Here is a 13,057-nt window from a genome sequence, read left to right on the forward strand (position 1 = left end):
TTTATTTTTATTTTATTGATCGTTTTTGTCCCACCTCCCAGGGCGAGGGAAGCCACAGAGGATGTTCTCGTCTTCATCCAGGAACTCTCGGTTTTCGCCCTGGTCATCAATGGAGCAGTCAGACTCTGAATTGCTGGACATCAGCACCAAAGTGCAGCTGCATGGCGTGCTCTGGAAGAGGCCGTTCGGTCGGCCATCAGCCAAGTGGTCGCGCAGGTAAGGGTGAGGTGTGACTAAGTTGTTGTTTTGTTTTGATCCTACAGCTAAATGTGATCAATTCTCTTGATGCCTCAGCTTTTTCTTTAGTTTGCAGGCTGCCCCTTGACAGCGACAAAACAATCATGTTTAGGAAGTGGTTAGAATTTTCTCTCCTGTATCAAAGTCTGAACTAAAAGTTTGAATTAGCTGTGTTGTATTTAGAACTCATTTATTGGCTGTTACAGCTGCAAAATAAAAATTCTTGCATACCGAGAGAAAATGAAACCTTTTAATTTGCATTACAAATTGTAGGTAAAACATCTGGAGTAATTTTTCCCTATAAATTGACAATAATTGTTTTATTTATTATCTTTTATGAATGCTTATTGATTAAACTTCTTTATTTTTAATCCCAGAAGAGAGCAATAGGATTTTGTAAACTGTACTTTGACATGTTTTGTATTAGAGGATTGCTTTATATAATAACAGGAAATATTTATCCACACCCGCATTTTCAGTATATCCTGAGAGCAGTTTAAATTTGGTCAAAATGCCTGGATTGATATCTTGAGTCATGGTAATGCTCTTAGTTTACATAACAGTTAAAACGACAATATACGGTGGATCCAGAGAGTCCATTTGCAGCACACCATTTGTAACCTATCCCAGCTGCTTGTGTCATAAAGGTCGCTAAAATTTTCAGTAAGTGCTTCTTTGGATTTCTGTGCTAAATTTGGTTTAGTAGGTTTTATTGTCGTTACCAGCTGTTTAATATAAATCTCCCAACCAGTGGGATGAAATGTATGTAAAAGACTTATCAGCCTTAAGTGTTAATAGTCCAGCATATTCCACAGCTGCTTTTAGGGTGAAAATTAAATAGTTTAATGAAAGTCAGGACGAGTATTACACATTTGGATGTGTTGTAGGAGATTTTTCTAAAGACAGGAACATCTTCTAGTGTTGGAAAAGTAGGATGTATTCATACTAGAAACTAAATGTTAACAATTTATTCACTAGTTTTGATTAATTTCTAAAATAAATATATCTCTTAGTCAGTCATTTCCGTTATGAGTCCCACCCAAACTCACAAAGCCACTCCCTAAACTAGTGCAGTATTGTGCAAAAGCCTTGAGTTATTATTCATTTCTTTATATTTTGTTTCCAAGGAATGAGACTACAAGGCTTTCTGAAGGTCTTTCAGTGTTTTTCTGTATTGTGATGAAATGCTGTGTGTTCACACTGACCTATGAATCATTCAAACATTGAATGATGAACTAATGCTGAGTTTACACATGACAAACAATCTGGCAAAGAACTATTTTTACAACAACAAAGTGCCGCTACCTGAAAAGTTGTTTAGATGGTGTGCAGCATGTCCTGTGAGGAAACTGGACAAATTGAGGACAAAAGAGGACGTGGTAGGCCTAAAGCTTTATCTGTACTGTCTGACAGTCACATCCTTAATAGGGAAGAAAATCCAGCAAAGACCTGACATGGTACCTGAGAGATGCTTCTAGCCGTGCAGTTGATCCATCTACTGTTTACTGAAATGGTCTCAGTGGTAGAGCGGTTGTCAAGAAGCCATTTTTAAGGAAGGAAAACAAAGAGAAAATGCTGGTGCGTGCCAAATTAAATAAAAACTAGACTGAAAATAAGTCGAAACAGGTCTTTTGGAGTGATAAATCATACCAAATATTTTTCATGTTAATTTCAAACTTGTTAGAATTGCACAAACTCTGTTTTTGTTCTATAGACTCTATTTACATGTGTGTTTGCACATTTTTCAATAAATAATTGTACCTATTTCCCATTTTCCTAACAAAATATAAAGGCAGGCTCAAGACTTTTGCACAGAACTGTAAATGAACTAATTTTCTTGTGTCTCTTTTTATATGTGTCAGATTTAATTTAATGTAATGACTCTTTGAAACAAACATCCTTATTTTAAGAAGGCTTTATCATTCCAGTGTGTAGACCTGTTTGCAGTACTCTGATTAACAGATCGATAAATGGGATTATGTTATATAACAAAAACTGGTTTAAAATGGTTTATTATATATTATATTCATCCAGATTATACTTATAGTATGTCTGTAATAATAAAACATGTGCTCTCACAAAACTCTAAACTTAATTTTACATTTTAATACATAAAAAAAATGATTCCACTCTTGCCACACATTTCTCTGTGTTATGATTGGTGTGATGAACAGACTGATGATTGGACCGGTGGACTTAGGAAAAATATGAATATTCTTCTTAATGCTCCAAAAAATAAAATGGACAGAAAACAGCAGCTCATACACAAAATAACTGTACTCGTCACTGCTATTTAACCCAAAGCAACTCAACAGTTGTTTAAACAGAAACTTTTTCAAAACCACAAAATTATTTAGTGCAGCAGCAGTAAAAGAAAATTGAGTCCCTAGGCTGAGTGTGTTAACATAGCATGGATTCAGTAATGAGAAAGTAAAGATATTACAAAAGACGTGTGTGCAATAAGACTGAAAAACTTGCATAAAGAGAAACGAGCAGAGAAAAGTGTTAATGGGTTATCAGCAAAAACATTTTTATATTCAGTCAATCGAGTGACTAAAACTTAGAGCGATGCCAGACGTTGGTTCCTTTTAGCCCCACAGGACTCACTCAGTCTTGCTTTCATTGTTTCCTTGGTACAAAGATTCTTCATCATCAAAGACAGCTTCTTGCTCTACTATGCAGAAAGTGAGAAGAGAAACTTTGAGACCAACAGGTACTTCAACATTCACCCCAAGGTGAGCAGCTGCAGTATCTCTGGTAACAATAACAAAATTGAGCAAAAGTTAGAGATGTGCTTGTTTTCTGATATTTTAGTTTAGTTTTGAAAGATCAAATGAACTCAAATGACCAAAAAAACAAAACCTTTTCCTGTCTTAGGGAGTCATTCCTCTGGGAGGATGTGTGGTGTCAGCAAATGAAGACTTGGGGATGCCCTTTGCCATCATCATCAACCTTGAAGATTTCTCTGTAAGAACAAAAATCTTTTCCCATTACATTATAAATGATTGCAAGTTTAAATCAAATTTAAAATAAGCTGGTGGACACCAAAAACTAAGCTAGAAATCCGTATGCCAGGATGAAGTACTCTAAAATAAGGTAGATGTTAATTATTAATGTTGTGGTTACAGTTTTTTTTTCTACTGCCCCCAAGTGGTTAACAAACTAATGTCACGTAAGTCTAAAACTTGTCATCTGTGAAGCTGCGTGTGGAGAAAAAGCTGCACACAGACAACACGCAACAACAAATTTCTACAAAAATAAACATGTCAAACAACTTGCACATAGTTAACTGACTGGAGCTGTAGAGAGACACACTACCAGCACCGCCCCAGCCAAAATTCATTTTACAGCATGAAACGATCATTTATTAGCTGCTAACATGTAAAACACAGTGTGTCTGGCCCCCAGGGCACCATAGTGCTGGCTGCTGAGTCTCAGGAGGAGCAGGTCCAGTGGATGGAGATGCTCCATGAGTCAGGGAAAGTGTGAGTAATTCATTTACTTCATTCAGAATGATTATTTTTGAGACACATTTCTTCTGCTGTTAAAAACATGCTTCCTTTGTCTGCTGCAGCTTTTTAAAAGCATTTGAATGTTTTAATTTTGCTAATAGTGCTTTGATTTTCTCAAATCACTGCATCTTCCCAACAGCACATGGAAAAATGCACAGCTGGGGGAAGCGATGATTGAAAGTCTGGAGGCTCAGGGCTTGCAGCTGGCCAAAGAGAAGCAAGAATACCTGGGTAAGCAGGAGAAAGGTCATCTGAATAAATTTACCTTTCAAAGGTCTTACAAGTGAAGGCAGGGTATTAGCAATATATTTATTTCTTCTTCCAGATAAACTGATGGAAGAGACTGAGGAGCTTAGTCATCAACGAGCTCAGAGAGAGGTGAACTTTCAAGGATTAAGAGATTAGTATTGATTTGTAAATAAACAAATCATTTAAGTTTTATATGGAGATGATAAAATGAAAGATGCAGATGTAGTAGTCACCTTCATCATGAGATCATTGATGTGTTATGTTTTAATAGTTATGCAGTTTGTTTGTTCATGCAGGAGCTGGAGCGTCTGAACCAGATCCTGGAGGAGGAGAAACAGAAGTTTGAAGAAGTGGTCGTGGAGCTAAAGGCGGAGCAGGAGCAGATCAAACTGTACACACTCAGCCTTGATACGTTCAACTTAATTCTCCATGCTCAATCATTGTAGTGGTGCTGATTTAACGCAGGTTAAATACGGTTTTATCCCCATCTCTTTGTCTGTTTTGTTTTACTTCCACGTTTGTTCGTGCTGAACTGCAGCGACCTGGATGGCACAGCTCAGTCCCTGAAAGGTGTCGAGCGTGAAAAAGAAGAGCTGAGCAGCTTGACGGTCACACTGCAAAAATCCCTCGAGGTATTTAATTGAAAACCTATTCCTGTATCATACAGGAATCGACGACACACTACATGATTTCAGACCACCTAATCCACCTTCTAGCTTATCCGGGGGTCAGGTCACAGGGGCCACTCCCCAGCTCCAGAGGTCTACACATCACCTCTACTACTAGCTACTTTACTCTGAACTGAACTAACTACTTTAAAACCACAACCTCCTCAAGTGTTGGTCAGGCGGGGATGATGATGATACCCCCCTGATGTCCTGGCCGTAGCATGTGTGTTGTACCTCATGTAACTGGGAGAGCAGGCCATGAGACCCTTCTCCCGAATGGACCCTAACTGGATACAGTTATCCTCAGCCAGGACTTGAACTTGCGACTACCGCTCCAAAGGCGTGTAGTCTCACTACCACGCTATCCAGCTGCTTGTTATGTTTTTGTTGTTGTTGTACTTAGTGCTAAAATAACTTCAGGCAGGTTTAAAACAGTATGTTGGACACAATAAACAAAGTTGATTTCAATGAAAAGATTCTCACTTGGCTTATATGAAGTATTAAATAGGGGATTTTAAAAAATGTATATGTGACAAATCAACTTTTTTTTTTTTTAAGTAAGCAAAATCTGTATCTCTCCTGTTTTTCATTTTTCATCAGGAGCTGTCCCAGGAGAAACAGCGAACGCTGCAGCTGCTGGGAGTAAAGGAGCAGGAGGAGAAGGAGGCGGAGGTGGAGAGCTCAGAAAAAAGCTGCATGGAGTCTGAGGACGGTGACCTGCTGCAGGACCTGCATCACATTGAGGAGCAAATGAAGATCCTGCTGAAGGAGAAAGATCAGGCTGAGGATAAGTGGGTGTAACCTCAAGAGCAAACGATTACTGGCAGAGCATTGTTGGAGTCAGCAAGGAATATTTTAGGATTTTTATTTCTCTGATTCTTTTTAGAGGGTACATCAAATAAGACCATGTTCTGTTTTGATATTCTTTGACTGATGAATCATACATCATACCAGGATATCACAAAAAACAGTCTGACAGGGAACTTCTATAATAATGTATTACAGGATGTAACTCTTAGTGGAAATGTGTATTGATCCTAAAAGAACCAGCAGATTGATTGGCGGCCGTAAGTGAAGTTTTACAGGCAGCTGTTATTGACTGTGTAGCACTAATGTTCAGTTACAAAATGCTAAAACCTATAACATTGCATTTTCCGTATGCTTGACCTTTACTCAGCCATTTTTCCTACGTAACATTTGGACTGACAGCAGTATTTTTGTCACATGAACACTATGTAACATAATCAGACTGAAAACATTCTCATACATTGCTTCGCTTGTTGTATCACGCTAGATATGTTGGATCACATTAAATGTAGTATAAAGGATGCTGCTGATGAGATTTTAAACCCTGCATGCTCATGAATGGATCTCACAACAATGTCTACTAACTGTAGATGCATTTTTGCTTTTTTATACTCGTCTACTTATACAGTGTTTGCCCCTTTTCATACTCGTATCACGATGAAAGTATATATTTTCTCAGTTTTATTTGACATTCAGGAATTCATTTAATTCCACAGATAGAAAACAGAAATAAACCATGGAACATAATTATTCTGTAAGGAATACTTTGAACCTTTGGGATCCAAAACCTCAAAAACTAGTTCAGTAAATACATTTTAAGCAGATACTAAATACTCATGGATAAATTATCTTTAAACAAAAAATCCAGATCTTCCCAGAAATGACCTGAGGTGTACATTCATGTGTCTCCTGTAGAGCTCAGTGAGCAGCATGACCGTAAGAAAACTGACAGATGCATCCACCATACAGGCAGTGTTGTTTAAAAACCCACAGACCAAACCCTTCCTTTAAGTTGGTCGGGTTTTGTGTGTGCTTCCTTTTTAATGTTGAGTGTGGTTTCTTTTATTCAGGATCAGGGAGAATGAGGAGCTGGCTGTAGTCCTGCAGCAGGAGAGGGAGTACTACTCGTCTCAGGCCCGGACGCTGCAGCATTCGCTCTCTCAGCTCAGTGTGGACAAGCAGCAGACTGAGGCTGAGCTCAAGGTAACACGGTGTGACTCAGCAGCTCTCAGCCTGCATGTTAATGAAACACCTTTTCAAAGATCACTGCGTTAATCCGCCAGCAGACTTTAGTCTTTAAATGTAGTTTGAGTGGAACTTTTTTTTCTCTCACAACTTCCAAAGAATTTAGATATTTAGATGAGTCTGTGTATGTATTGATGTGTGACACTTCAGACCCTACAGCATAGCTTGCTGGAAACATAATATCATATTTTAACACCTTTAACAACAGTGTAGCATCTCGTAACAACTGCATCACAACTGCTACAGACTCTGTAAAAGTTACTCAAATGCTTTTTTTTTTTTTTTTACATTGCATCCAAATGCAAGACAAAAGTGCAAATGTAAATTTATATTCACATAAAAAAAGATAAGAAAAATAAGCTAACTTTTTCAATAACTGTTGCTAAAAGAAATGACACAATATAAGGCATCTGTCTCACAAATTATACATTACTGAGTGGCTGTATAGCAGCAAAATCACAGCAGGAAGTCAATTACACTGGTACAGCTAGCATGTATTAGTGTTGTGGAATTAAATGGAATAAATCATAATTTTTTTTTTAACAGTCATGACATCTCAAAATATTTCAAAGTCTTCTAATAATTACATTCCTTTATTTATGTTGGCCAATTAAAACATTCTGAATGTAAAATCCTCATAAAAACACCCTTAACGCCACTAAAGACTTAGAAAGAGTGATGATGACATCCTGTCAGTTGTTTCTATTGCATCCTGCCTATAATCAGCTGGCTCGCCCATCACACTCAGTCTGATCTCCCTGACTTTAAAGTATGCATTGCATTGACGGGGTTTCTCACTCTCATTTGTTGTCTAATTTCTCTGTTTGAAATTACATTTGTTTTCTGCCTGCTTTGCTTAATCACCTTAGTCTACCTGCTCAGACGGCTCCTTCTGCATCCCTGTTTCTCAGGCCTCAGCTTAAGTTGATTATTTGTAAAGTGCAGATGAGCAGTTTCAGATGCAGAATACCTACATGTGGAATAGCCTAACACTATAGATGTCTACATAATTGAGTTTTACAGAGATGTTTTTGGACAAAAGCTAACATCAATCAATATTTATTCTGTTTAAGTTCAATTTTCAAACTCGCATCAAAAACACATCAGCAACTGATCAGGATACTATGGACTAAAAATCCTCTACAGTATAGGTCTTAAATAAACTTGGCTTTCTATTCCCCCTTTTGCCCAGGCAGAGATAGAGTCTCGGATGGAGCTGGAGAGGAGGCTAAAAGAGGCTGAAGAGGCTCTGCAGAACTTGGAGAAAGGCCTGAACTCACTGGAGCGTAGCAAAGAGAGAGATGAGAAGATGAAGGGCGACGTCACGCAGCTGAGGAGTGAGTGCATGCACTGTTATCCGTTTGGGTGTAGTTATCTGGTCAATATATGATGCATTAAGTGCACTGAAAAATTCAAAGAGCTTAAGTCGGTTGTTGGAGAAATCTGACTGTGGCGGTGGATCATGCACACGCAGAACAAGGGATAGTCGTTTTATTGCCATGGAAACTGATTTAATTTGGCACTTCTCACACCTCTGTGACTTTGTATGTTCACTAGAAAATATGACTCAATCATTTCTTATTAAATATTCCAGTAGACAAAAAATTTACTAGATAAATGTACTAGAACTGATTCTGTAATTTTTTTACCACAATGCCATATTTTAACCTGTCATTGTAAGTTTCCAAGCTACCACTAAGGCATGAAATCAGGACCCTGCCTGAGGGTACATGTTTGAAGGCAGAGCATCCTCTTTATAACGAATGCATCTGATTGTGTGTATCCAGGGTTCTTTGAGGAGTGTATCTGTGCAGCAGAAATTGAGGCAAAGCTCCCAGCCATAATGAAGAATGCAGTATACCTTCACAAAGCTGCTGCGCGCAGAATTAAGAGCTGCCGAATCCAGAGGCGAGCTTCGAAGCGTCACTGGTGTAAGTAATATCATGAAATAATCATCATAGCATAATAAAGCACCAAAGAATCATGCTTCTCAAGTCCCTACTCTCAGGTACATTTGGCTCTCTCTGTGGAGTGTTTAAGTTTTCTTTCTAAAGTGTTCAAAAATCCAATGCCATTTTATTGAGTTTCTACTTGTATTACGGTTACAGACTGTTAAATAATAGTAATTATTTTAGGTTTTGCCATAGAGTCTGAGAAATTGTTTAGTTAATCTTTTTTCAGAGCCCCAGTTACCAGTCCAAAAACCCCAGATCTCTGCCTAATACTATTTATTAAAAAAATCAAGAAAAGCAACACATTGTCTTCGTGACAAATGATTAAAGCAATACATTTCTGAAATGTCGTTGTCCCAAATGGAGCACTCCATTGACTGAGCTCCACATTTCATTGTCTCGCTACAGTGAAACACTCCAAGTCGTTCGCTGTAGCCAACGCTGACGGCAGCATCGAGGAGCTGAGGGAGACCGCCCGACGCCTGACCTCGGACAGCAGCTTCAGAGAGAGCGTGTACAAGATCATGGCTCGCAAGGACGCCACAAACATAACAGACGTCTGAGAGGAGATAGAGCGAGGTAAAAGAAGAGAAACGGTCCTTAGCTTCACCTCAGTCTCAGAGTCACCCAGAGATGCTGTTACCAAACCCATCATTAAGACGCTGTAAATGAATGTGCACAGAAAGCTGTGTTATTTGAAACCATGACAAAGTTTTAGTTGATCAGTCAAAATTTAAAAGATTAAATATAAGACCACTTTTTCTGTTCTCTCATGGTCTGATGGGTTTGTTGTCTTTTAGACTCAACAGATCTAGGAATGTTAGTGGAGTTAAATTGGGAACTAAATTCCTACAGCAGGGAAAACTGAAGATTAGGCAAATAAGAGCGACTGTGGAGCCTAAAGCGCCTAGGTGAAAAACAAGACTCCAAAGCAGCTCTTGAGTTTTGCTGTTTAGAGCTGTGGGGATTTATTTTAGAGTAGAACTTTAAATTTTTTCATTAACATAAATTATGTCTTTTGTTGACCAGAAGGAACTAATCACATAAGCTAAACTAGGAATGCCACGTTACCTACTCCTTTTTGGGTTTACTGTTATTTATTTTTAGCATAACCTTCAAGAAAGCATTAGTAATAACCCTATTTAATTATTGTCTGAAATTTCTATTTAATAGGTGCTGATTGTATCAGTTTATTTACTATATAGTGCTGTCAGAAAAGAGTCATAGTCACTCATGGTCACTAGTTTCTTTAAACAGTACGTAGAGAATGTGTGAATATCCATATTTTCTGAATTCTTGCAGTGGAAACATCCTAATAGCTGCTGAGTTTTAGTTCCTTATGGTCAACAGTTTCTGGAACCGTTTGACTGAAAATGACCACGTGAAGCTTTCAGATCTGATAAAGCCACATGTGAGTATCCTTAAGCTAAACTTAAACCAATACATTAACTAGTTACTTTTCATGCTTGAAAACTAACAACACAAGAGTTTTTAAAACGATTTACTGCCAATCAGTGGTTCCCTGTCTTTGGTTTGTGGCCTCTTATAGAAAACCTGTTGTTTAATTTTAGTTGTAGGTCAAATAGGTAAATTTTCACAAATGCACTATAGCTCTGAATCTTTCTTCAGTCACTTCCCCTAAGAGGTGGATGTGAGAACAAAGACATTTAATGAACAACATACATTAAAAGGTCTTTACCCCGCCAGCTCCTTAGTACAAAGTCTGGGTCATTGCTGATCATGGCAGTTTGCACCAATCTGGGAGCAGCTGTGGGTGATACTCAGGGGAATCCACATGGAGTGTGTTGTTGTCCTGTGTTCTGCTTCTTGCACCCTATAGTAAGGTAGCATCCTTGTTAATCCACACGTGTTCTTCGTCTGTATGGCACATGTGAGGGGAAAAAAGGTAGGACAATGACCTAACCTGATTTCAACTGAGTCTTAAACCGAGAAAGTTCAAAGCTCAGAATTAGAAAAAAAAAAACAAAAAACGTAGGAACTTGTTTCTTAGACTTTCCACGCCATTAGTTTTCTCAGGACCTGTCAGATTGATTTTTTCCAACCCCTGCAGGGACCTGACCACTAGTTTTGGAACCACCTGTAATTAAAAAACCTTACCGTATTAAAAAGGTTTTTTAAAAATAAAAAGACAAGAAAAATGATGCAAAATATAAATTACACTTACTGTTAATATTTGAAGTACATTTTTCTGATTCTTCTACCAATGAATATCTGTGTTAAAGATGTATCTGTGTAACTGCTAGTACTTTTACCATTTTGTATTCCTGAAAAAAGCTCTTTGCTAAATGAAGCAGATGGCACAGACAATGCAAATCCAACTTGAAAAATGTTTGTTTTTATTTTTCCACTTTTGATTGTATGCACAGACCTTCAGTTTAGGGGACTGACGGAAACGATGAACTGACAGATGCGTTCGATATCATCCACGACCATTTCATTATTGCTACATCTGAAAAAATCCTTTCTTGATAATGCAACTCAATGTAATTCATCAAAGGAAGCATTTTATGATAATGTACAAATGTTAAATAACTCAACACCAGAAGTGATACAGAAACAAAGCCCACATGTAAGGGGAAGATGAGAAGGAAACATACGGGACTAAACACGACTTGATGCTAATAAAGCTGTTTTTGAACCTTGCACACGTTGTTTCACTGATACAGGTAAAAGGCGGAAGATTCTTCTTCTCTGCAGAACAATAGTTGGCACTGTTAACGGGTACAAACTGAATAAAAACCTAAAAAATTAGATCTGATAAGACTGTATTTCCACCAGGAGAGGCTTTTTTTTACACTTTGATAAAGCTCAGTGTGGGAGGAACAGTTTTGTCGGGAGGCTTGTGGGTTACATCACCAGCTCACGCTCATCACCAGGACCTGAAACACAAAAAAATAAGACTGCGATGAATGTGGGTATCGGCAGTGCAGTTTGGTCTTCAGTAAAACAGAAGTTTAATGAAGGCTAGTGTTAAAAATAAGTATAAGGAAGAAATCTAAAGCCAGAGTACAATGAAAGATTTGGGCATTTTAGTTCAGACTGCATTCACTTTGCAGACTTACATGAGTTCAAAGACACAGCCATAAAGAACCATCTTCAGCAACAAGCAACTGGTTGATTATTTGTCCTTTTCTGTTGTTATTGCACTTTATTTGAATATAATTGATGGTGAAATACTATTTCCTGCTTTATTTAGGAAGGCTCATTACTTGTACTAAAACAAGAATGTCTACCCAAGCATTGTACTACAAAGTCCAAGTAATAAATACCTTTTTAAAAGACATTTTGTTTGCGTTTTCAGTATCATGAAGTAAATCTGGTTGGTAACATGCATGTGCATTTCAGACAGTTCATTGTGTTACCTTAACAAAAAAACATGTATTTTTATCTTTTGCACACCAGATACTGATTATTTAATTGTCTATAGAAAAAGATGGTATCTTCACTTGTTACATTAAATATATTTGATATATATATGTTCAAGTGTTGCTTCAAAGCAACACAAAAAGCAATTAGCTACTTAAAACTGCACTGGCTCTGCAGCACTAACTAAAAAAAGTGTGCATATAGTTGATCAGCTGAGGTGGGAGTCAGCTATGTTTGCATTCTTTGAACCTCTCATTAGCGTGAACGTCTCTTCGCTGTTAGAGGCAAACTACAATTTGGGTAATGACAGGGTTGGTGAATGTAGTTCGGCAAACATAAAATAGTGCCTACTTGAAACTGGTTACAACAAGGGTTGTGGAAATGTCGGAATAACTGTATTGTGATTTTGGAAAGAGACACTGATTCAAATGGCTTTTTATGGTGCTTTCAGCACAAGGCAAATGCCGTCTGGTTCCATTATATTCAAGAAAAGGGCAAACCATTTAAAATATGATAGCACATAAACGCCATCCAGACAGATAAATGGTGTTACAGGAATAAACTGAACTTTTGTGATGAACCATCTCCATAACATGAATATCCTCTTTAACAGCTACTTCTAGCCAAAAGGGGTCATCACAGCAGGGCCTGCTGCATGTTTGAATTGGCAGATGTCATTTTATACCAGATGCACCACATGGCACGACCCCTAAGGGATTTATGGGATCAAACTGGGGATCTTTGGCTTGTTAGGCAAATATGTAAACCAAGTTCCTATATTTCCAGGGCGAGTTATTATTTATTTCTGTTGTTAATAATTACTAGATTTGCAGCACCCTCTGTGTTTGACAGTAACTATACTTTAGATTGCCGACTTTACCTTCTGGATCGCATCATGAGCACATACAGATATGCTGTCTCATCCTCCGACCTTACATCACCTCCCTATGATTATATGCTTGGAACACTGCGGATCAGTCAGCCATAAGCCCGTTAGTCC

General features: G+C 38.0%; 1 protein-coding gene across 1 annotated transcript; it reads left to right on the forward strand.

Annotated features, from left to right (window-relative positions):
- Window positions 1-61: 61 nt before the first annotated feature.
- On the forward strand, window positions 62-9,233 carry plekhd1 (pleckstrin homology and coiled-coil domain containing D1). Its single transcript, XM_085343217.1, has 13 exons — window positions 62-216; window positions 2,879-2,972; window positions 3,115-3,204; window positions 3,646-3,722; window positions 3,889-3,980; window positions 4,075-4,127; window positions 4,295-4,389; window positions 4,537-4,630; window positions 5,267-5,457; window positions 6,544-6,676; window positions 7,911-8,055; window positions 8,506-8,649; window positions 9,079-9,233. The coding sequence occupies exons 1-13, from the start codon at window positions 62-64 to the stop codon at window positions 9,231-9,233; spliced, it is 1,518 nt and encodes a 505-aa protein (XP_085199343.1).
- The last annotated feature ends 3,824 nt before the right edge of the window (window positions 9,234-13,057 follow it).

The sequence above is a fragment of the Diplotaxodon limnothrissa genome, linkage group LG19, assembly GCF_057381915.1.
Source record: "Diplotaxodon limnothrissa isolate DT_005_m linkage group LG19, D_limnothrissa_male_GT1.1, whole genome shotgun sequence".
Classification (NCBI taxonomy): Eukaryota; Metazoa; Chordata; class Actinopteri; order Cichliformes; family Cichlidae; genus Diplotaxodon; species Diplotaxodon limnothrissa.